Below are 24,388 nucleotides of genomic sequence, written 5' to 3'. Positions count from 1 at the left end.
TTGATGGCCTCCAGATTGGAGATGCATCTTTCTAAATTTCTCATGGGAGCAGTGTCCCTGGTTATTCCTGTCCTCAAGAAACAGTGATGTGAAGTCACTTTCATCCATAGGTGTATTCACTTAACTTGTGAGAACTCTTTCAGGAGGTTTACGAGACACAGGTACAATAAAACAGCAACAGGGAAGTCACTCTACAACATTTCATAAGAGAGCTGAGCCCAGGCATGGTGGTATATGCCTTCAATCTCTGTGAGTTCAGGACCATTGCGGGTGGGTGGGTGGGAGAGAGACAAAGAGACATAGACAGACCCAAAGAAAGCACATCAAGAGGTGCAGAGAGTCCAGTTTGTATGAAGAGACACTTTGATAAGAAGCTGAAAATATCTGGGTGGGAATCTTAGCAGGCCCAGTATAGCTGAGCAATACAGGTTAGAGCACTCTTTTCCCCTTTCCATTTCTTGTCGTCAGGCCAGGGTACTTGGAGTTCCAAAGAAGTTGTAGCAAGTTACCAATACAGTACACTAACCAGGACCTGGTTAGGGATAGGACAGTCTGAGGTTTGCGGCACATACTTGGATTCATGCATTGGGAAATATGAGTTTCCCCCATTGTTATCACCTTGTTCAGGGGAACGTATTCAAGCTTTTACCATTATGTACCACTTTAAAGGATATATTGTTTGCTTAAAAGTACCACTCCTGCTTGCTGTAATCTATGCTCATAAATGCTTAAATGCTTCCATGAAAAAATACAAAAAATTCACTGAAGACAGAGCTACCACCATCATGTTGGTGTGAAATTAAATAATGAACAGGAGACATCTTTTTCAGAGTTGCTTTTTTATAGAATAGGACTCACAGGAAATAGATGATTGTTGAAGGACACCAAACAATTTATGGCAAAGTCAAGACTGGGAAATTATTATTAAAATGTTAGCAGTTTAGTGCAGAGATGATTATGAATTCCACTTGAATTACATATCACCCCAAATTATAAGGCAGTAAAACACAGTATTTCCTAATTATTTTGTTCTTATTCTCTCTCTTTTTCTCTCTCTCTGTTTGTTTTTCAAGACAGGGTTTTTCTTTGTAGACCAGGCTGGCCTCGAACTCCTTGAGTATTAGGATTATAGGCATGAGTCACCAAGGCTGGCTATCTTTTGTTGTCTCTTAAATGGTAAATTAAATCCAATATAGATAAGTCTATTTTAGGTTCAACTTTTAATAACTTATTAAACAGATTTTGGTGTGTCATTGTACACAACAGTAAACTATCTGTATTGCTTCAAATTCTGCTTTTCTTTTGCTTTTTCTGGGGCGTGGTAATGCATGCCTTTAATCCCAGTACTTGGGCAGCAGAGGAAGGAGGACAGATCTCAGAGGAAGGAGGATGGATCTCTGTGAGTTTGAGACCAGCCAGAGCTATTTAGTGAGACTCTCCCACGTGAAAAAAAAAAAGAAAAAGAAAACAGTGAAAAAAAAACCTTAATAAAAATACTCAAAATCTCTAAGTTGATATTGATACAACTTTTATTTCAATGAGAGAGGAGGAAGGGAAATCTATTTTTATTTTTTTATTATCATGCTGAGAATAGAACCCAGCCAGGATTTTGTGCACACTAAATAAGCACTCTACCACTAAGCCCAAAGAATGAATTTTTATAGAATATAATAACCAATTTTATAGACTAATAGCCAATAAATATAAAAGGAATAATAAAAACACAATAGCCACCACAACCACTATTGACTCAGTTAAATATCAATGCTTCCAAATCTATTGAACACATGATCCTTAGAGAAAAAGTTATTCACACAGTTTCGAAGCCTAATGACAGATTATTACTTATTAATTAAAAAGAGAAAAGGATGATTTTACAATAAGGATATTTAGCTATTTCACCTTGCTCACGTTTAAATATTAATGGATAATAATGGATAATCTGATGCACCCAATTTGTTGCATCAAGAAGACTACTAAAGAGAATGTCATTTGTGTGGCATTCCAATAAAAAAAAAATATATGACTTGTATCTACTTATAAGAAAACAATCAGATGAATCAAAATTGGGGCTATTCTACATAATACTGGCCTGCACTATTTAAAAAAAATTTTAATAGAGACAAGTGGGAGGGATGAGGAGAGAAAGGCAGTAGGGAGGGAAAAAACAATGCCATAAATGCATAAAAGGTTGGGAAAAAAAGGGGGGGGGGCTGGAGATATGGCCTAGTGGTTAAAAGTACATACTGATTTTGCAAAACGTTCCAAGTTTGGTTCTTACCAAGTATGTGATTGCTCTTAACTGCCTATAACTCCAACTCCAGGGGACCTAAAGTCCCCTTTTAGCCCCAGCAGGCACCCCCATACATTTGGTATACACACACACACAAATAAAAAAATCAGTTTTAAAAGTTTAAAAGAAATAGATTCTTGGCTATGGGTAGAACTTTGTACGGATGTCCACAACTTTGTGCTGGAAGAAATTTTGTCTGGCTTAGCTTGTGTAGGTCTTGTCCATGCTATCACAGTCTCTATTAGTTCATATGTGCATTTGTCTGTTGTGCCTGGACAACATTGTTTCCTTAAAATTATCTATCATCTCTGGCTCTTACAATTTTCCATTCCCCTCTTCCACATAGACCCCTCAACATTGAGGGGAGGGGCTATGATAAATATGTCATACTCAGGGATGAGCATGTCAAAGTCTCTCTCTTTCTACATGTTACCCAGCTGTGGATCTTTGTGTTCACTGCTATAGCAAGAAGCTTCTCTGATGTGGGTTGAATAAGTCAATGATCTACAGGTATAGCAATGTGCCATTAGGAGTAGTTTTATTGTTGTGTTCATTTAGCAGAATAGTAGTAGGTTTTTCCCTGGGTCTACGACTTATCTAATGTCAGGTTCCTAGCCTCAGTAACAGTATCAGGTATGGCTTTCATCTCATGGAGTGGGCCTTAATCCCACCAAAAAGTGGTTGGTTACTCCTACAGCATCATGCCACTATTTGAACCAATGGGCAAAACTTGCAGGCAGGTTGTTATTATAGGTTTGTAGCTGGGTGAGACTGATGATTCCTTTACTTCTCTAGTAGTGTGTACAGCATTTCTACCATTATGAATGCTAGGAGTGACGTCACTTCCAGTTGAGTACCAGCTAGATTTCTCTAGGGAGAGAGAAAAATGGTTTATTCAATGGAGTGACATTGGTATAACCCCACACTCCAGGGCAGGCCCCATGCTCAGGAGCGGTTGACCAACACTTATTAGATTCCATTTTTTTAAGTGGCTTTTTTTTTTTTTTTTTTTTTTTTTTTGAGAAAGAAAGAATATGAAGTTGGGTGGAAAGGGAAAGGAGAAGATCTGGAAGAAGTTGGGGAACAGTACGGAATATGATAAAAATATACTGTATGAAGATCTCAAAGGATAAAACAAAAGGTTAAAATAAAGCTCTGCCTACCAGTGTATCAAAGCAGATATTAAGACTCATAACCAAACCTTCAGCAGAGTGCAGGGAATCATATGAAAGAAAGGGGGAGTTAGTAAGACCTGGAGAGGACAGGAGCTCCACAAGGACCAAATATATCAGGGCACAGGGGTCTTTCATGAGACAGTTTCTTCAACCAAGGACCATGTATGGATATAACCTAGAACCCCTGCTCGGATATAGCCCATGGTAGCTCAGTATCCAAGTGGGTTCTCTAGGAAGGGGAACAGGGACTATTTCTGACATGAACTCAATGGCTAGCTCTTTGACACCCCCCCCCCCCCCGCCTGAGGGAGGAGCAGCCTTGCTAGGCCATAGAAGAGGACATTGCAGGCAGTCCTGAAGAGACCTGATAAGCTAGGGTCAGATGGAAGGGGAGGAGGTCCTCCTCTATCAGTGGACTTGGAAAGGGGCAGGGAGGAGATGAGGGAGGGAGGGTGGGATTGGGAGGAAATGAGGGAGGGGGCTACGGCTGGGATACAACATAAATAACCTGATTAATATAAAAAAGAAAAAAAATAAAGCCGAAAAGAAAGGAAAAAAAAAAAAAGGAAAACAAGTATTTATTCTAAATGACAAAGACTGAATCTGTTAAAACTGCTGACTAATTTTTGGCTTGAGCATGCGCGAAAGAAATGGAATGTTAAGGACCTGGTTAAAAACCAGGAAAAGGAGCACATACACAGCATGCTGGGTAACACAGCAGGTACACTGCCTTGCCCGAGCTGAGCTCATCGTGATCACAATGGGGAAGTTACACAAAAGCCTTCTTTTAAAGAGACAATGACGGCATATTGGCATCATGACAAAGAGACATGAGTAAAGTGATGTGACACTTGTAATTAGCTCTAATATGATTTAGGAAGAAAAAATGTGTTGTGTGGGAATACAGAAAAAAAAAGGCAGGTATTCAATGTATGAAGAGCTGGTGAGCTAAGAGCGTATGAATGTCCACCAAGAGAATCTAAATTCATACGGTTTTGAGACTTCTCAACAAAAAAGTTGGACAAAGAAAAATGACAGATACCATTTAATAAATTAATGATTATTGCCACTACTTAATGAAGATAATGTGAATGCACTAGGGAAAAAAAGTTTGAGCAAATATCCTGGGATTTGTTCACAAGCATGTTTATCCTAGGAATAGTTGTTAAGAAGTTACTTGTAAAAGGGTGTGAAACTAAATGATTGGCTTTGAGGGAGTCTGGCAGTTGGTACTACGGGGAGGGGGTTCTTATTGGTTCTTACTTTGGTGTCACAAGCAATCATTATAACAACCAGATTCAAGAAGGCATGGCCATTCAAAAGAGGAAACAGATGATGAGCACTGTTTACTGACATGCTGTGCTGTGCGTACAGGTGTCAGTACCAAGCAGAGAAAGCTGCTGCTCTGACATCAGCTATAATAGCATTTTCCCACCAAAAGGAATGCTAGTAAAAGGATTTCTTATATTCTAAGGCTTCACGGCAAATGGAATGTTTGGATTAAAAAACAAAAGTAGTTGTCATTTAAGACGAAAGCCTGTAAGACTAGAAAGAAATCAGTTTGGATGCTTTATTGATTCAAAAGGAAGATACAGTTGAAGGTTACACATGAAAAGGAAGCAGACTACTTCTTGAATATGAATCAAGGGATCTGAACATGAACCATGTGGGAAAGAGTTGCTAAAATATGAGTGAAAACATCTACTGTGGCTCTTCTTTGTGTGAATGTTGGAGCCTTATACAAGTCATGGCTAGTATTATATCTTTTTAAGTAATAGACAAGAGAAACTTTTTTCCAGGGAAAAACTTTTATTACTTGCTTTAAGATCCTGGATAATTAACATAATTAGTAGGATTAGTTAATATGAGATTCATGTACCGATCATTTTATATGCTCTTTTATACAGTCTTTTGACTTTTTTTGGTGTATGTGTTCATGTGTGTGCATGCACATGTATGCAGGTGTGTGCTCATGTGGTGGGCCAGGAGTTAATACAGAGTGTCCTCCTTGATTGCTATCTGCTTGTGTCTTAGACAGGGTCCTCAGCAATTTAGCTAGAGTAGCTGACCAGTGGGCCCCCAGAATTCTCTATCTCTGAAGTGGTTTTCTGTGGGATGTAGGAAGTCCAATACAAGTCTCACACATCAGGTATTTTACCAACTGAGTCATCTTTCTAGTCCAGCCCCATTTTCTGTTTGCTTATTTGTTTTTGAGACAGGGTTTCTATACAGTCCTGGCTGTCATGAAACTTGCTATGTAGACTAGGCTGGTTTCAACTCAAAGAGATCCTCCTGCCTCTGCCTCCTGAATGCTAGTATTAGCTCATATGCTACCTTTCCCAGCCCCGAGCGTATTATCCTTATAAAAAGTAGCTTTAATTTCTAAAAATGTAGTAACTATAATCAATTTTTATTGTGCTGTATGTTGAAGAACTGTCTGAGTGAGAATGGTGGACTTGTCCCCTGCCCTTGCTTCTTCTGATATTTCTCTTTTTCTTTTCTTTTCTTTTCTTTTTTCTTTTCTTTTCATTTCCTCTGTCTGTCTATCTGTCTCTTTCTAACCATTCTAAAAAAGGAGAACTGAATGAATGGTGGTGAAAATTTATCCAAATGGCTTCCTGACGGAATTCTGTTTTCAAGCCTCTCTACTCACTATTAACTGAAGCACAGCTGAAAAATATATATATATTTTTAAGTGGAGTAAATGTAGATTTATTAAGAAGTGACAAAGAACTCTTGGGAGTGGGAGGAGCTCCAAAGGAGAAAAACCCTGAAAACATAATGAACTGTCTCTGTGACTGTGAAGTTCGTAGCTTCAGTCCGTCACTCGTGTTCCAGAATGAGGCCTTTTCACAGTGAACTGCACTGAAACATGGTGGAGAATGCATATACTCTCTTTAGAAAGAGAGTTCAGGATCAGCAAAGCAACCCGTTCTATTGGACATCTGTCCACACCAAAGCTGCAAGTGATTCAAAGCCTACTATTAGTATCCTGCCCTGATTTTACATGCCAGAAGAATAGGGCTCTTGGAAAAAAAATGCTTTCCTGGCATGTCTACAAATGCTTCTCATTACTAAAAGTGCCACCACTTGTATATTTTAGAAGTCCTAGCTAAACAATTTACAGCTATGAATATAAAACATGATTTTGTCTACTTATAAAAAAAATAAATGTAAGTTCAATGAATTTCATTCAAGACAAGATATTTCACCAAGTGTGAGCATCACTCACCCACCTTCACTAACCAACTGGCTGTTGTCTGACTGCTTACAGGAGATGATCTTCTCCACCAGTTGGTTGTAGCTGCAATTGCCAACAGCTTTTACAATGTCATCAATCTGTAAAACACATAATGGTCTCACTAATTCTGGCAAGATTAGAAAGAGTAACAAAGGCAACCTCCCACTCTGTAAGGCTGTTTTCTAATACAACACTAAATGAAAAGGCTTAGGAGATAGTCAGCAAAGAAGCTTGAATCCAGTTTCTGTTTACATTATGAAAACTACTGCACAGGTATATTCGAATTCTGCAGAAATGATACAATTGTTACATGTCACTTTAAGACTATAAAGATGCATTTAAGCAACTACAACACGTGACGTATTCAGTGGAAAAATTAAAAAATTCAGGGAGTAGAGAGATGACAAAGCAGCTAAAAGCACTGGCTACTTTTCTAGAGAACCTGAGTTCCTTTTCCAGCACCCACAGGTACTCACAGCTCCAATTCCAGAAGCCAACACCCTCTTCTGGTCTCTGAAGGCACTGCACACATGTGGTATGCAGGCATACATACATGCAGACAAAACACGCACACACTTAAAACAAAAAATAAATGAAAAAGAAAATTAAAGTTCATTGTTCAGCTAAAACACAGATGTTTTCAGCAGAGTGGTGGCACATGTCTGTGGCCTTGGTGCTGAGCCCCTCCTCCTCCCTTTCTTTTTGAGGTAGGGGTCTCATAAATCACAAGCTGGCCTCCCACTTAGAACGCCCATGCCATCTGCCCATCACTTTTCTTTTATTGATCCCTTGGCATTCTTTTGTCCTTACAGTCTTTCTACATAATTATATATCATGTATATCTTTCATCAACAGAAAAATGCAAATCTATTTTAATCCAACCCACAATTATTGTCTTTTTAAGTATTTGCTGAGGCCAGCTTTGGTAAAAAAGCAAGAGTTATTACAATATTAAAAATAGAAATTGTTGTTGGGTGTGGTAGCACAGACCTTTAATCCCAGCACTTAGGAGGCAGAGGCACGCAGATCTCTATGAGTTCAAGGCCAGCCTGTTCTACAAAGTGACCAGTCAAGGAAGACAATGCAGCCAGTCCTGATGAGACCTGATAGGCTAAGGTCAGAGGGAAGGGGAGGAGCACCTATCCTATCAGTAGACTTGGGAAGGGGCATGGTAGGAGATGAAGAAGGGAGGGTGTGATTGGGAGGGGATGAGGGAGGCAGCTATAACTGGGATACAAAGTGAATAAACTGTAATTTATAAAAAGAATAAATTAAAATAAATAAAGGCTGCCTCTTTACTTTCAGTTGGACTGACTAATGCATGACACTAATGGACATTAGAGAGTGGGTCAGAACAGGCCTTCCTGTCTCTGCTGCTAGCTACGCTTGGTACTAACTGAATTCCCTTCTGGCCTTTCTTCTCATGCTTTGGCAAGTGGTGTTGCTGGGTTTTAATCACCATCTTTCTGTTTCTTCAGAGTTAAGAGGACAATGGTTCCTGTCTACAGTCAGCTGTAAGGTGCTTCACTATTCCTTGGCTGTTTCCCTTACCTCTGCCCACATCTTTCTAACTAAGCTGTTCTTAAAACTTTGCTTGGTTGGAGTATCTGTCCTTGCAGGCCCCCCTGGGTCCAGTTTTTTTTGTTTTTTTTTTTTTGGCTCTATTGGACTCCTTGTGGAGTTCCTGTCCCATCCACATCTTTCTATCTCCCTCTTCTTCTATAAGGAGCACTCTGCCCAAAGTTTGGCTATAAGCTCAGTATCTTCTTTGATACCCTGCAGGGTAGAGTCTTTTATAGGCCTCCAGTGGAAGGTTCCTGTCTTGTTCTTGTCTTCTTGTACTACCAATGTCTATCCTGTTTGCCCTTTTGAATGAAGTTTCAGCCTCTTCCCTAGGGTCCTCCTTGTTGTTTAGCTTCTTTAGGACTATAGATTTTATTATGTTTATCCTATATTATATGTCTAATATCCACTTATAAGTGAGTATATACCATGTTTGTCTTTGTGCTTCTGGGACAACTCACTCAGGATGATCTTTTCTAGTTCCCACATTTGTCTGCAAATTTCATGATTTCCTTGTTTTTAATTGCTGAATAGTATTCCATTGTATAAATGTACCACAATTTCTGTATCTATTCCTCAGTCGAGGGATATCTAGGTTATTTCCAGATTCTGACTATTATGAATAAAGCTGCTGTGAACATAGTTGAGCAAATGTCCTTGTATGTTTTACCATGGATGGAGACCCCCTGCTCAGAGGAGACCCACAGACTGCTCAGTTTACAAATGGGTTCCCTAGTAAGACAGGCAGGGGCTGTCTCTTTGGTCACCTCCTCCTGGGGGGTGCAGCCTTGCCAGGTCACAGAGGAAGATCATACAGCCAGCCCTGATGAGACCTGATAGGCTAGGGTCAGATAGAAGAGGAGGACGTCCTCCCCTATCAGTAGACTGGGGGGGGGGCATAGGGAGAGAAGAGGAAGGGTGGATGGGACTGGAAGGAGAGGAAAGTATACAAAGTGAATAAATTGTAACTAAAGAAAAAACTTTATTTGATTATACTTGGGTGTACCCTGTACTTCAAGTCAGGGCCCTGGTATACTTGGCAAGAGGCAGAATATGGAATGTAGATTATTACAGTTAGAGTGATGAGGATAGGGGAGTGGCTTTTAAAAATAAATGTCAGGGTGATTAAAAATCTCTCTTTAATGCTATGCTCTTGACCAAGGAGAGGTCTGGCCTTCATTCAGGCTCTTAGACTGATAACCTCTACATTCTTGGGATTTCTCTAGTAACAAGAATAATGGTGCTATTCATGGCAGAGCCTTTTATGACATACTCGCAGCTCACACTAGAACACAGTGACTCATGGAAGCACCCTTGAACAATGTGGCATCAAGTCTAGCTTCCTGGACTGTAAGGATTGGATACTGAGATCAACCACATTGGCAATCAACCATAAGAAATCTGAACTCTGAAGGCTAAGTAAGTTCTGGGATTGGCAACATTCAATGGATATAGCTATATATCAGTTCCAGGAGGGCAGAATGTGCAGAGGAAAGAGGATGCCCAGCTTCCCAGGTACAACCTTCCTAGATTCTGTCCTAAGTACCTTCTCTTGGTTAATATGGACCTCTATCTGCTTTCTCTTGTGTGCGCCAGTATGGTAATAAGCTGAATTCCTTGTGTGTAATGGTACACCCAAGATGGTTCTAACAAACTATCAAATTTGAAGCTATTCGGAAAACCTCTAAACTGGCAATTAGTGTGAAAAGTGAGGTATTCTTTACTTGACCCTGAAACTAGGTCCAGAAGTCTTGAACAAGCTGGATGGTCTGGAAGTCTATGTCTGCATCGTCATGTTTTTGCTAATTCCAGGTCACAGAGCAAGCATACTGGCATTAAAAAATATAAATTTAAGTAGGGTGTGGTGGCTCACGCCTTTAATCCCAGAATTCAGACAGACCAATCTCTGTGAATTTGAGGCCAGCCTGGCTACAGGGGCCAGGCATGGTGGTGCACGCCTATAATCGCAGCACTCAGGAGGTAGATGTGGGTGGATCTCTGTGAGTTTGGGGCCAGCCTGGTCTATAAAGCGAGTCTAGGATGGCCAAGACTACATCGAGAAACCCTGTCTCAAAAAACTAAAACAACAAAACAAACAAACAAACAAACAAACAAAAGAGCAAGTCCAAGACAGCCAGGGCTACACAGATAAACCCTGCCTTGTAAAACAAAACAACAACCACACACACACATATATACGTATATATAAATTTAGAATAACTTTTCTGCATCTGATTTAAATCTGATTTATTTTTATGTATATGATTGTTTTATCTACATGTATGTCTGATGGCACTGGATCCCCTGGAACTGGAGTTATAGACAGTTGTGACCTGTCTGCAGGAGTAGCCAGTGCTCTTAACCACTGAGCAATCTCTCTAGCCCCATGTACATATAACTGAAACTCTCCTTACCTGAGGGTCCACCAGCCACCCATGATACAAAGGAATATCCAGAAGATCGAAGACTATGCACTCTGGCGTGTACTCAAACACTCGTACCCCAGTGAACCTGACGTTCACGTCCAGGCCTGTCTGCAGTTTGTGCAAGATCGCCATAGCATCGCTCATATTCTGAAAATACAGAGTAGAGAAGTAGAGTTCAGAAGAATAATTACTATTTAAAAAAAGTTGTATATGGTGGCATGTGCCTGTAGTCCCAGCAGAGTTCTTATCTGAGCCCAAGACTTCCAGGCTAGCCTAGGCAACACAAAAAGACCCTGTTTTTTTTTTTTTTTTTTTTTTTTTAAAAATATATATATATATATATATAAATTCATTTATTCTTCTTCTTCTTCTTGTTCTTCTTCCTCTTCATAGTCCTGCAGGCTTTGTATATGCTAGATAAGACAGCCCTTAACAGACTTTTATCAACTACATACTGTGTACCAGGCACTAACCTGAGTTCCAGCAATACAACAGTGAATATGACAGGGTTTCTGCTGTCAGGTGATTAGTATGCTGCTACAAGAAACAGCCATGTAAAGGTACGATACCATGCTAAGTATTAACAAGGAAAACTGAGCAGTATGAGGTTGTGTAGAAGGACAATTTAAAAATTATAAACAAACTCTTGGGCCATGAAAGGATATGGAAGAATCTAATTGCACATGACTAAATAACAGAAGCAGATCTGAAAAGATGATGACTCCACATGTGGGATCTGGCTCTGGAAATGGCTGACCTTGTGGAGACTCTAAAAAGATCAGAGTCAGGTTGTCAGAAGTCAGGGAGAGGGGAGTACATGGCAGCACACAGTCATTTCTGTGCTATGTTATGCTAGTGGATACATTCCATCACACACTTGTCAAAATTCACAGAATGTATAACACCAAAGGTGAAACCTAATGCAGCCTATGGACTTTGGGTGACAGTCTTGTCGACGTAGGATGGTTAGTCCAAGAACTGAAGTTCCCAGAAAAAAAAAAAATCCACCAAATGTTACAGATGCTTCAAAGCTGACTGACTGATTGAAACCTGTAAACAGTTGCCATGTTGTAGATCCAAGGCCCAAATTACCCAGGGCTGTCTTTAGTCCCCTTAATATCCCATCATCTTCTTAACTATTAGGTAAAGACTTTTAGACTGTTTTAACAGACCACTAGCTTTGACAAAACCCACAGCTAAGAATATATGCTTTGCATATATGCATTTGCACTCACACATAAATGTATACATGAAAACACACATGCACAGATTTTTTTTTTTTTTTAAAGTATGGCTGGGGACGTAGTTCAAGAGGTAGAGTATTTGTCCTGGGTTTGATCCTCATTACACTAAAAAACAAAACACAACAACAAAACAATAACATGCTAACAAAAGATCATTGATGCAAAATGAGCATATTACAATGCCTGCGGACAGCAAAGAGCCCAGTAAAGGTATATCTAAATAAATGAGCAGAGTTGTAGGTGAAGCTGAGAGACAGGCAGAGAACAGATCACAAAATCTTGCCCCGATCAAGGAGTGAATAAGGTACATGCTATACAAGTCTGATGATCTGAATCTCATTGTTGGAGCCCATGCTAGAAAGAGAACTGATTTCTGCAAAGTTGTCCTCAACTCTCACATGCAATCTGTGGCACATACAAATGAATGAATGCATTAATTAATTAATTACAGCTAAATGTCACAAATCATTTATTGAAGATTACTTTAAAACTTCTTTTTCTGATTATCTTAACACATTAAATATAAGAATGGACAAGATATATCTCAGAGAATGAGTAAAAGCCAATATGTACTGTAATTTCAGCATTAGGGAGGTAGAAGCAGGAGGACAGGAAATTCAAAGGCAGGCTGGGCTCCATACTAAGATCAAAACCTCAAACAAACAAACAAACAGTAAATAATTCCCGACATTTAATAATCATCAAGAGTAAGAAAACTGGTAATATAAATTTATAAACAAAGGTGAAAGTGAAAATACTTGGACAACTTTTTCCTAATTCCCAATTGATAATTACGGTATAAAATATAAGAGTGAGGGATGGTTTGCTGATACACTTAAGGGTACTGGTAAAACTGTTTAACAATTCCTCTCAAAGGTACTTCTAGCCTAATGCTGTATTATAAATTTAAATACAAAATATATTTTTATTTATTTCAGACAGTCTTGCTATGTAGGCCAGGCCTTGAACTTTCAGTCCTCTGCCTTCTGCCTCCCCATCACATGGGACAAAACAATGTGGTCACAGCAAGCTTAAACAAAAGTATATTTTACAAGCACATTTGCAATCACTTAAAAACCTGTCAGGCTGAAGGTGCATCTTAGTGGTAGAGCCCTCACCTAGCTTGTCTATCTCATTTAATACCCTATAACTGTAAAAATAAATAAGAAATAAGAACCTGTTGTGATTCATTCAGACCATGTTTTCTAACACTGTGAAGGTCTTTGTTCGGCAAAGGTAGGAGTGTGCTGCCAACATGATGGCTTTTGGCAGAGGTTTCACATTTCACGTGAATATTGAAGCTCTATGTTGGTCTTTCCGAATGTAGGTCTGACCTTGTCGGCTCATATAAAATCTCATTAAGACAAGGAGCCTGATACCTATGGGCTTTAAACAGGGGCTCAGACCTACCACATAGCTTGCTACACACTATTCTTAAAGTGAATGGTAGTGTAGAATAACTTCACGAATGCTTTTTGTACTTATTTTAAGTACAGGGTAGTTTGAAAATATTTACTATAGTTGGGGGAGGAGTATGGTGCCACAACTTTCACATGGAGGTCAGAGGACAACCTGAGTGAATCTGTTGTTTTTTTACCAAGTGGGTTCCAGGAATTTTTAATGTATTGAATCATCTCACTGGAATCAGGGTATGTTTGCCTTAAGTCCTTGGATATCCTTCGTCTCAAAGTGAAATAGCTTTTCTTCCTCTATTCAGGAGTCTAAGCTACTATAATGCAAAGGCATCCAGAGACTGCATGGTGGGTACAAAAGGAACAAACATGCTGTTTTCACCTGCGAACAGTTGTCAGATGTGTCATTAGGACCACCAACAGAAGTAAAATGGCACTAGGAGGAACAGGCACTATTTTTAATTTGAGTTTTGGTGTTACTCAAAAATGTCTCATTGAGTTCATTAAGAGATTATATACACTTTATAAGTGATATAAATTAAACCTTATAATTTCATACTTATAAAGTATTATTTACTGGTTTTTAGTGGACATAATTAATGAAATTAGAAAGGAGACCTGGAAAGGGGAATATGAAATCTAAACGTGAAGGAAAAAGAAGAGAAAAAAATGGCAGTAATGGAATTCATGCAAAGTGAAAGCAGGAAGGACTACTGGGGAGAGAAGAGGACCAAAAAAACAAAAAAAAAAAGAGGGCAGGAAAGGGGTAATGTGAGAACAAAGCATGAATGAAAATTCTGTAACAAAGCATAGTACTTTGTATCTAGCTTTTAAAAAAATAAAAAGATCATTTATTGGTTTATATATTAGAAACTGATGCAAGATTTTATTGAAAGAGAGGTTTCTACTGCTAAAAACTATTTGAAAATCATGGCTCCAGAAGCCTGGAGAGACAGCTCAGCAGTTAAGAGTACTGGCTGCTCTTCCACAGGATATGGTTTCCATTTGCAGCACCTACATGGCAGCTCACTACTGTCTGTAACTCCAGTGCAGGAAACCTGACATCCTCACAAAGACAGATATGGCAAAACACCAATGCACATAGTATTCAAAAACAAAACAAACAAACAAACAAACAAAACCACTGCTCTAAGCTATAAATCCTCCTAGTAATTTTTGGGAGAGTTACTGAGTAGTAAACCCAGGTCCTTCTGAGCTATCGCCAGTCTTTTCTAATAAAATTTAAATCAGCATACAAAGTTGACTTTAGCTATAAATTACCTATAATGCAAAATGTTGGTTTTTCAGTTGTATTAGGCCAAGATTATATGAACACTCAAATTCAAGAAATTTTGTAAATTAACTCCAGCATTTGGAAGGCAGAGGCAAATGGATCTACAGAACTAGTTCCAAGACAACCAAGGCTACAAAGAGAAACCTGTCTCAAAAAAAAAAAAAAAAAAACAACAACAACAAAACAAAACAAAAAAACAACCCAAAAAAGAAAAGTTAATTTATTTTTCCTTCTATTGACAAATACAAAGAATACTGAAGAAAATGAGGTTTGCTGTTTTACTCCCTGCTTCTAGAGTGTGCCTTCCCTACTGTGCCTTCATTACTGAACAAGATCTCTAAAGAATGTACCAAGAAATGTGTACATGTTGAAATTACACAGTTATAGAATGTGTCCTGATATGGCAGGCAGCATTTACTCAACTTTATCCTAAGCATAACTTGAGGACTGGAAGAGTACAAGGTATTGAATTCAATTCTCAGCACCAGAAAAATGATAATAGATTAAACAAAACAAGAAAAGATAAATCAATGACAAATTTACTTGAGAGCCAATTTTCAAGGAAAATGCCAAGTTATCCTGTAGAAATTTATAATATAATATTAATACATCATCAGCACATACATTCATAGAAAATAGGAATAAAAAAATTACAGCTTCTGAAACAAATATGGCTTTGACCTAAGAAGTATTTTTACATGTTTAAAAGGTAGTTTAAAAAGAAAAGAAAAGAAAGAATAAGCAATAGACTTAAACTTAAATGGCTGACAAAGCCTAAAATATTTACTCTCCAGTCTTGTACAGAAAAAGTTTCAAATCACAAAGACCAATGTGTATATTCATAATACAAAATTACATATTTTAATGTAAAATCATGTTTATTACCTGTTCATAATTTACACGTTGAATTTCTGAAATTTCTTTTGGCTTTGCCTCAAGCATGTAATCGCCTGTAAAAGGAAAGTATGAATTGCCTTTAAAAATATTTTTTCTGCTTATAAAATATTTTAATTATACATTTTTAAACATTGCAGCAACAGGTTGCTTATAAAGTTGGCCCCCTGTTCTGCACAGAGAAAGTCAAAGTCAACTGTTTGCCACACACAGTTTTTACTCATGAACTTTCTTTTCCTCTCTCCCTTTCTTCCTTTGTGTGGTACTGTGAACTGAACCCAGGGCCCTATTCATGTCAGGCAAGCACTCTACCCATTGAACTGTATTTCCAGCCCCCTTTAAAATATATGTGGTGTGTGTGTGTGTGTGTGTGTGTGTGTGTGTGTGTGTATGGATGTTCTGCGTGCATGCACATCTGTGTACCACATGTGAGGCTTGGTGCCAAGAAGAGGGTATTGGAAGGTATTCCTGAAACTGTGGTAAGAGGGTTGTGGACTGCCATGTGGGTCCTAGGAATCAAGCCTAGGTCTTTGGTAAGATCAGAAAGTGCTCTTAACCACTGAGCCATCTCTCCAGCCCCTTTTCTTTTAGTCTTTGAGGCCAAGTATCACTAAGTTGCCCAGGTTGGCTTGATCTTGCTCTGTAGTCCAGGTTGGCCTTGAACTAGAGATCCTCCGGCCTTAACCTCCTTAATAACTACATTTACAGGCCTATGCCATAAGTCCAAACTTGAATCTTCTTTTATTATGTTCCATTTTACAATATATTTGAGCATTTTTATATGACATACAGGGATCCTAAAGAATGCACCAACTCCAATTGATATAAATAATTTAACTGCTTCTCCAATGATCTCACAAACTACAGATGATATAATTTTTTTGTAAAGATTTTAAAATTATGTATACAATGTTCTGCCTGCCTGTATACTAGCACACGAGAAGAGAGCACTAGATCTCATTACAGATGGTTGTGAGCCACCATGTGGTTGCTGGGAATTGAACTGAGGACCTCTGGAAGAGCAGCCAGGGCTCTTAACCTCTGAGCCATCTCTCCAGTCCCTGTGCATATTTTAAAGCATGTAAAACTTTTCAATATATGTGGCACCCTTCTAAATGTGGAGCACACTTTTATTGTGCAGGATCTTCCTGATCTGTCTCTTTCTCTCTGCATATACACACATACATTTCTTAACATTTTATTTCTGTGTACGGTTTTTTGCCTGCATGTATGTCTATGCATCGTATGTGTACTTCAGAGGCCAGAAGAGGGTGTCACATCCCCTGGGACTAGAATTACAGACAGGTATGAGCTGTCTCCTGGTGGGTGCAATTGAACTAGATCCTTTGGTCTTTGGTGCTCTCTCTCTCTCTCTCTCTCGGTGCTCTCTCTCTCTCTCTCTCTCTCTCACACACACACACACAAACACAGGGTCTTACTATGCAACCCTGAGTGGCCTGAAACTCAGAGATCCACCTGCTTCAGCCTCCCAACAGCAAGGAATAAAGAGATGCAATGGCATACCTACTTATACCTTGTTTTTATATAAAGATTGTGGAGTTCTGGTGCATTGAATAAGCCAGGTGCTCTACCATTGAGCTATAGCTCCAGTCTATGAGCTGCCTGTAAAATTATTAACTGCTTATGTCCATGCCCTTTTCTTTAAGTTATCTGTATAATTATCAGAATTTTATTGACTTGTAAAAGTTCTTTTACATTTTTATCACATTTCTATTTATGTATTTTATTTATTCTCTGTGTGTGTGCACGTGGAGGTCAGAGAACAAGGTATGGGATTCAAATCTCTCTCCCACCGTGTAGGGCTTGGGGATTGTCCTCAGGTGATCGATCTTGATGGCAGGTGCCTGTACTCACCAAATCATTTTGATGACCCTTAAAGCTCTTTCAAAATTAGCAGAATTAGCACAGTTCAGTGACATATATAATGAAGATTTTTTTCTATAGTTTTTTTTTGTTTACACTTCATAGTTTGTTTTTTTTGGTTTGCTATGCGTTTTCATGAATGGAAATAGCTATGTAGATTCTGGACTAGATGCTATGTTCAGAAAGATCTTCACCTATATTTACATATGTTTTCTTTATTCATTATGTGCCCCATTTTAAACATTCAGATCTTTCATTTTCTGGATAATCTAGACAACAGTGTGCTCTTGTGTGTAGATGCACTGAAGATCAAATCCAGAGCTTTGTTGAGTTAAGGTATATTCTACCACTGAACTAAACCTACAGTCCCTATAATCAAATCCTTTAAAAAATAAATTGAGTTTCTAAGATATGTTTTAGTTTTAGATATGTAAATAAATGATCTCTTAAGAGCACACTGTTGTCTAGATTATCCCACTTTTGTGTCTGTATTCCCTTTAAAACATCATTTGCATAAAAAGATGCTTCTTTCCCAGAGCTCTCTATAGAGCTTAGAGAGTAATGACTGTCAGCTCCAGAACAGACTAGACTACACAAGACCCTATTTCACAAAACAGAAGTATTCTCCCCTCTCCAATTTTTATTAAAATTTATTTTTCTTTTACTTTTTTTTGTTTGTTTGTTTTTTGAGACAGGATTTCTCTTTTCAGCCTTGGCTATCCTGGTCTCACTTTGTAGACCAGGGAGCCTCAAAGTCAGAGCTCCACCTGCCTCTGCCTCCCTGAGTGCTGGAATTAAAGGCATGAGCCACCGTGCCCAGCTTTATTTTATTTTTAAAATTATGTGTGAGGCAGCTGGAAAGATAGCTCAGCAGTTAAGTGCATGTATTACTCTTGCAGAAGACCTGAGTTTGGTTCCTAGAACCTACGTCAGGCAGTTCAGAGCTGCCTGTAGCCCAGGCACAGGGAATTCAATGCCTTCTTCTGACCTCTATAGGCACTGTACACATGAACACACACACACACACACACACACACACACACACACTTAAAATAAATTTTTTAAATGTTATGTGTGTATACATAACATTTAAGCAGAGGCCAAAAAGACTGTGTCAGGTCTGTGGATGCTGGAACCTGAACTCAGCTACTTTGCATAGGCTACCTCTCCAGTCTTTTTTGCTTGTTTTGAGACAGGTGATCATTACAAACCCAGGCTGGTCTTTAACTCCAGGTCCCCCTGCCTACCTCCTCTGTAGTACAGGGTCTTTATACACCAATCTGTCCATTGTATTTCTTTCATGTGTGTACACATGTGTATGTGGAGGTCAGAGGTCAGTCTCTGCTGTTGATCCTTGTTAGCCCTCTCCCTTGACTTTTGAGACGGGGCTCCTCACTGGGGTCCAGCATGGACCCATTAGGCTATGATAGCTGGCCAGTGAGCCTCAGGGAGCTTCCTGTTTTTGTTTCCCAAGAACTAGTAGACAAGCACTACTCCCATGCCAGTTTTTTTTCACAGGGTTCTTGGGACACATACACACTTAAAATTAAATGTTGTATGTGTATTTGTATGTGAGCATGGGTGCCATCAAAGGCCAGAAGACGGTGTCAGGTCTGGAGTGACAAGTAAGCCACCTGGCATAGATGCTGAGTCCTGAAATGATAGGTGAGCAAGTGCTGTGAAGGGAAAAAGGGTTGGAACTGCAGCTGGGCAATAACAGAGTGCTTCCTGACCATAAAGCCCCTGTGAAATAGCTGAGATAATAAGTGGGTTTTTTAATGGGTTATTTTAAAAGACAAATAGCTCAAATTTGTTTTAGTAGGAAATATGATTGATAACTAACAAGATTATAAAAAATCCTAAGTCATATAATGTGTGGTTGCCTATAGAAAACTCTATGTATGTATATATGTATAAAAAGATGCATATAGTATCGATGTGTATGCTTATTTACTTTTTCTAATGTGGAGGGTAAGGCCTAGTACCTCATACTTGCTAGACAATGGCTTACCACTGAGTTATATCCCAGCCCCTTGAGATTTTAAATTAGATGAAGGATGAAATTGATGCTTTTGGAAGCATATACTGTTACATACGCTAACCTGGAGGGGAGACGAATGGTAAGAATTCCCAGCCTCAGAAATATCAGTACACAAAGAAAGAATTTCAAAGAAAGTCCTCAATCAGAACTTGCTACTAAGAAGCTGTTTTAGGAAACTAAAAATCAAGACACAAACTTTCAATATTTATATTAGGCCAAGGATAGAATCTAGAAAATAGTTAGTTTATCCCAGAAGAGCATGGGGGGAAAAACTACATAGTTGGGACTGGAGAGGTGGCTTAGAGGTTAGGAGCACTGGCTGTTCTTCCAGAGGACCTAGGTTCAAGTCCCGGCCCCCACATCGTTAATACAACCATCCATAATTCCAGTTCCAGGGGATCTGACGCCTTCTTCTATCCTCTGCCTACACCAGGAACATACAAGGTACATTTACATACATGCAGCAGGCAAAACACTCATACACATAAATCTTTAAAAATAAAGTGACACCAGGTAGTGGTGGCACATGCCTTTAGAACCAGCACTTAGGAAGCAGAGACAGGCAGATCTCTGAGTTTGAGGCTAGCCTGGTCTACAGAGTGAGCTCCAGGACAGCCAGGACTTCACAGAGAAACCCTGTCTTGACACACCAAAACTAAAAACCAAAACAACAAAAAAAGATGTATAGATAACTGTGGTCGAAATTAAAATGTTTTGTAGTTTATTTGTATTCACAAGATAATTTTCAAAACCCTGTTTTCATCACTATACTATACTTGCCTCATCATCTTACAATTGGGGATGGTTTCAGTCATAACATATCCTGGCTTGTGAAAGATCTTAAAAAAACAACATTTATTTATCTGGGGGATAATATATGGAGGTTAAAGGACAATTTGCATGTGTCAGTTCTCTCCTTCAACCATGTGGGGTCAAAGCTTCAAATTCAGATCATCAGGCTTGGCAGAAGGTGTTTTAATTTGCTGAGTCCATATTTTTACCTCCTTGTTTTTTGAAGCCAGGTCTAACTGCATATCCTAGGGAGCCTAGGAATGTACCACCTCACTTTGCTTGTTCCCACCCTAGTTTATTAAACTTCTTAACACTTCCTAGGCATCTGAACATGCTATACTCCTTTCTCGATGCCAAATACTTGAACAAGTCAATGTGTTTGGCCCCTTCTTACCTGGAGAGGAGATTTTCAAAACAAAACTCACTCGCTTTTCCTCTAACCTTTACCAACTAAAATTCCCATCTTTGTTAGGTATGATAGTGCATACCTGTAATCCTAGCATTTGGAGGCCAAAGATTTTTGAGTTAGAGGACAGCTTGGCTTATGTAGCAAGATTCTATCTCAAAATCAATTAAGTAAATAAAGAAATAGCTTATGTGCATGCTTGCTATCCCAGCACTGTGGAGACAGTGATGGGGAGTTTTGAGCCTTACTGGCTAGCCTAGCCTACCTGGCAAGCTTGAGGCCAGTGAAAGATTCAGTCCCAAAAGCAAACAAAAAAGGACAGTGCTTGAGGAATGTATGATATCTGAGTTTGTCTTCCTGCATATACTCAAGTGTCCCTTGTACATGTATACATGTATGCATAGACAAAAACACAAAAAATTTCCATTATTTGAAGTATCTCTCCTAGATGTTAGGAAAACAATTAATGTTTTCCTTCTATAATCCTATTACTGTTTGCACATTTTTAACACAGAAGTATTATACTCTCCCAGGCTGGCACTATGGCTCAGCAGGTAAAAGCACTTTTCCCTACAAGCCTGATGACTTAGGTTTGATCCATGGGACCCTTTTTGACCTACACACTGTCATTGTACCATGAATATGGTGTGTGCACACATGTACACACAAATCTACAGTACAATATCTCTAGCTCCACCAGTGAACTGGAGTGATCTCAAGAGGAGAAAACCCAACTAGATTAGGATGTTAAGCCACTTGTTGTGACAGGACTGACTCTACGTAGATAATTTTACATGGACTCTGTTCACTTTACTCCTACTTGCCTTTCCCTCTCTTTCTACAATACTGAATTACTTTTTGCTGTTCTTAGTTGTGAAGTCCTTTCACTCATGAAAGGCCATGGCTACCTTGGATGCAGATTTTTCTTTTCTCTTACTAATAAGTGTGTGTGTGTGTGTGTGTGTGTGTGTGTGTGTGTGTGTGTGTGTACATGCCACAGGACTCATGTAGCCAGAGGCCAGAGGCTAGAGACCAACTTTCAGAAATTGATTCTCTTTTGTGGGTTCTGAGGATCAAACTCAGGTCATCAGACTTATATAACAAGAGCATTTACCTGCTGAGCCACATCTTCAACTCTAGCTATTTCTTCATGTTTTTTTCTTTTTCTCTATTAAAATTCTCTGTGATATGTCCTACTCTGTGAGGGCTTGACTAGCTAAGTTAACATATCAAGATGTCCTAAGTGAAATACTATGTTAATATTTATGTAGTGCAGCCACATTGATGACCAGCGATGATACCTCCAAACACCTCCATGGGGTACCTGTTAGGTAAATTTATTTGCTGATAAAAGAATAAAAAGAGAGGTAAAAGAAATCTTAATCACTGTCATGCTGGTACTGTGCAGATGCCTATCTTTCGAGGATACGGCGGGCCAAGGCTGGAGAATCACTGAGTCCAGTTTAGGAACACAGCCAAAGCACCTAAGAACTCAGAGACAAGCCTAGTAATCCATGAGGTAGAAGAAGCTTGAAAGAGACAATGGAAGACTGGTGCTTGTTACTAGGTTTAACTGGAGCTAACACTGTTGTGAATTGTTTGGATGGAATAGATTCCCAACTCTGTAATAACTAGTGGTAAAACAGCCAAGTGCACTAGACCTATGACAGATGATGAGACTGAATGGATCCCCACCCTGCCTATCTTCTTGTGATAAAATGCCACATTTTGTAACCTGTTGTGCTCTGGACGTGAAGCATTTTTGCATAGCATTGTGATGCTGTATGGTTGTCCTGGTTTTTATAGTAATACTTCTGCCCATCATCAAGAGCTGGGTGCTGAACCCACACAGCTGTGAAGAAGATTTGCCTTTGTTCTGTTAGACTGCTTTTCAGCTATGAATGCCACTTCTTCCTTTAAGCCCTTTATTATTTTTCAAGACAGGGTTTCTTTGTGTAGCCTTGGCTGTCCTGGAGCTTGTTGTAGACTAGGCTGGCCTTGAACTCAGAGATCCACCTACCTCTCCTCCAGAGTGCTGGGATTAAAGGCATGTGCCACATGCCCAGCTTAAATTAAGTAAAAAAAAAAAAAAAAAGTCATTTTTTATTTTTATTTATATGCATATGTATGTGTTAGTGTGAGTATTTGCCATGTGTAAGAGTACCCATGGATTTCAGGAGAGGGTGTTGGATCCTTTGGAGTTTGAGTTACAGGAGATTATGAGCTAACTGACATGAGTTTTAGGAACCCAACTCATTTCCCTGGAAGAGCAATAGTATTCTTAACCACTGAGCCGTCTTTCTAGTTTCTGGAATTGTATTTTTTAAAGAAAAACATTCAGCTAAGACAATATCTGTGTTGTAATAGCTATCACATTTTTATGAAATCCAGATGTCAGTCCTGGGTCTAATGTCTTTCTTGAAGTCACAGCTCATTCACAGCAAAAAGTCAGTCTTTACAACAGCCAGTTGGGCCCTACCTGATCTGAAAGCAAGGACTCTGATCCCATCTACCATTTCTTTGCCCACTTTGTATTCTCCTTGGCATCACCCTAGCTATTTAAAATCCACTAATCTAGCCTTTACCTGTATATATCTAAGTATTCAGAGTAATTTACTTTTAACTATGAGGCCCCTAGTTAGTAATCATAGATTAGTGGATCTGAAATATACTCAGTATCCAAATGGGTTTCCTAGTAAGGGGAACAGGGACCGTCTCTGACATGAACTCAGTTGCTGGCTCTTTGATCAACTACCCCTGATCGGGGAGCAGCTTTACCAGGCCACAGAGGAAGAAAATGCAGGAAGTCCTGATGAGACCTGATAGGCTAGAGTCAGATGGAAGGGGAGGAGGACTTCTCCTATCTACATACTTGGAGAGGGGCATGGGAGGAGATGAGGAAGGGAGGGAGGATTGGGAGGGAATGAAGGAGGGGGCTACAGCTGGGATACAAAGTGAATAAACTGTAATTAATATAAAAAATAAATAAAATTAAAAAGAAACATACATATATATACTTTCTAAAAGCCCCAATTCCAATTACTTAAGCTCCCCCTTTCTCCATCCATCCATCAATCAATCAATCTATCTATCTATCTTTTGAGTCTTGCTTTTTAGCCTATGCTGGCCTCAAACTCATAATCATTACTTATGCCTCCACTTACCAAGTTTTGGGATTACTGTTATATACCATCATACCATCAAATGTGGCCTTCAATATTTTGTGTATGTGTTTGTGGGGGGGGGTATACATGTATGTGTGTGCATACATGTGGAGACCAGACTTTGATATGTGGTATATTCCTCAATCACTACCCTATATTTGTTTGTTTGTCTTGTGACACAGGATCTCTCTGTGTAGTCTTAGCTATCCTGGAAATTGCTCTGTAGACTAGGCTGGTCTCAAACTCAGAGATTTGCCTGCCTCCACCTCCCAAGTGCCGGGGTTAAAAGTGTGTGCCACCACCTGGCTAGGATTTATTTTTAATCATGTATGTTTGGTGTCTGTATGGGGCATGTGCATATGAGTACAGGTGAGAGGCCAGAGGTTGTAGACAGCTGTGAGGCACTTGCTATAGGTGCTGGGAACTGAACTCTGCGCCCTCCGCAATGGCAACACAATGCCTTTAGCCACTACCCCACCTCTTCAGCCTGCCACCTTACTTTTTGACACAAGATCTCTCACTGAATTTGGAGCTCACCAGGTGGCCAAACGGCTGACCA

General features: G+C 39.3%; 1 protein-coding gene across 2 annotated transcripts in view; it reads right to left on the bottom strand.

The window, feature by feature from the left end:
* Positions 1-24,388, bottom strand: part of Mindy2 (MINDY lysine 48 deubiquitinase 2) — a 55,954-nt gene that overhangs the window by 16,197 nt on the left and 15,369 nt on the right. For both annotated transcript variants that reach the window (XM_060384814.1, XM_060384815.1), the window contains exons 3-5: positions 15,534-15,598; positions 10,687-10,845; positions 6,705-6,807 (exon numbers count right to left, since the gene is read on the bottom strand). In XM_060384814.1, the coding sequence (XP_060240797.1) occupies positions 6,705-6,807; positions 10,687-10,845; positions 15,534-15,598 (327 nt within the window). The remainder of the gene's footprint in view (positions 1-6,704; positions 6,808-10,686; positions 10,846-15,533; positions 15,599-24,388) is intronic.

This window comes from Meriones unguiculatus, chromosome 6 (assembly GCF_030254825.1).
Source record: "Meriones unguiculatus strain TT.TT164.6M chromosome 6, Bangor_MerUng_6.1, whole genome shotgun sequence".
In the NCBI taxonomy this organism is placed as follows: Eukaryota; Metazoa; Chordata; class Mammalia; order Rodentia; family Muridae; genus Meriones; species Meriones unguiculatus.
Note: the sequence above shows the minus strand (reverse complement) of the source record. Positions and strands in the feature narration are given on the sequence as shown.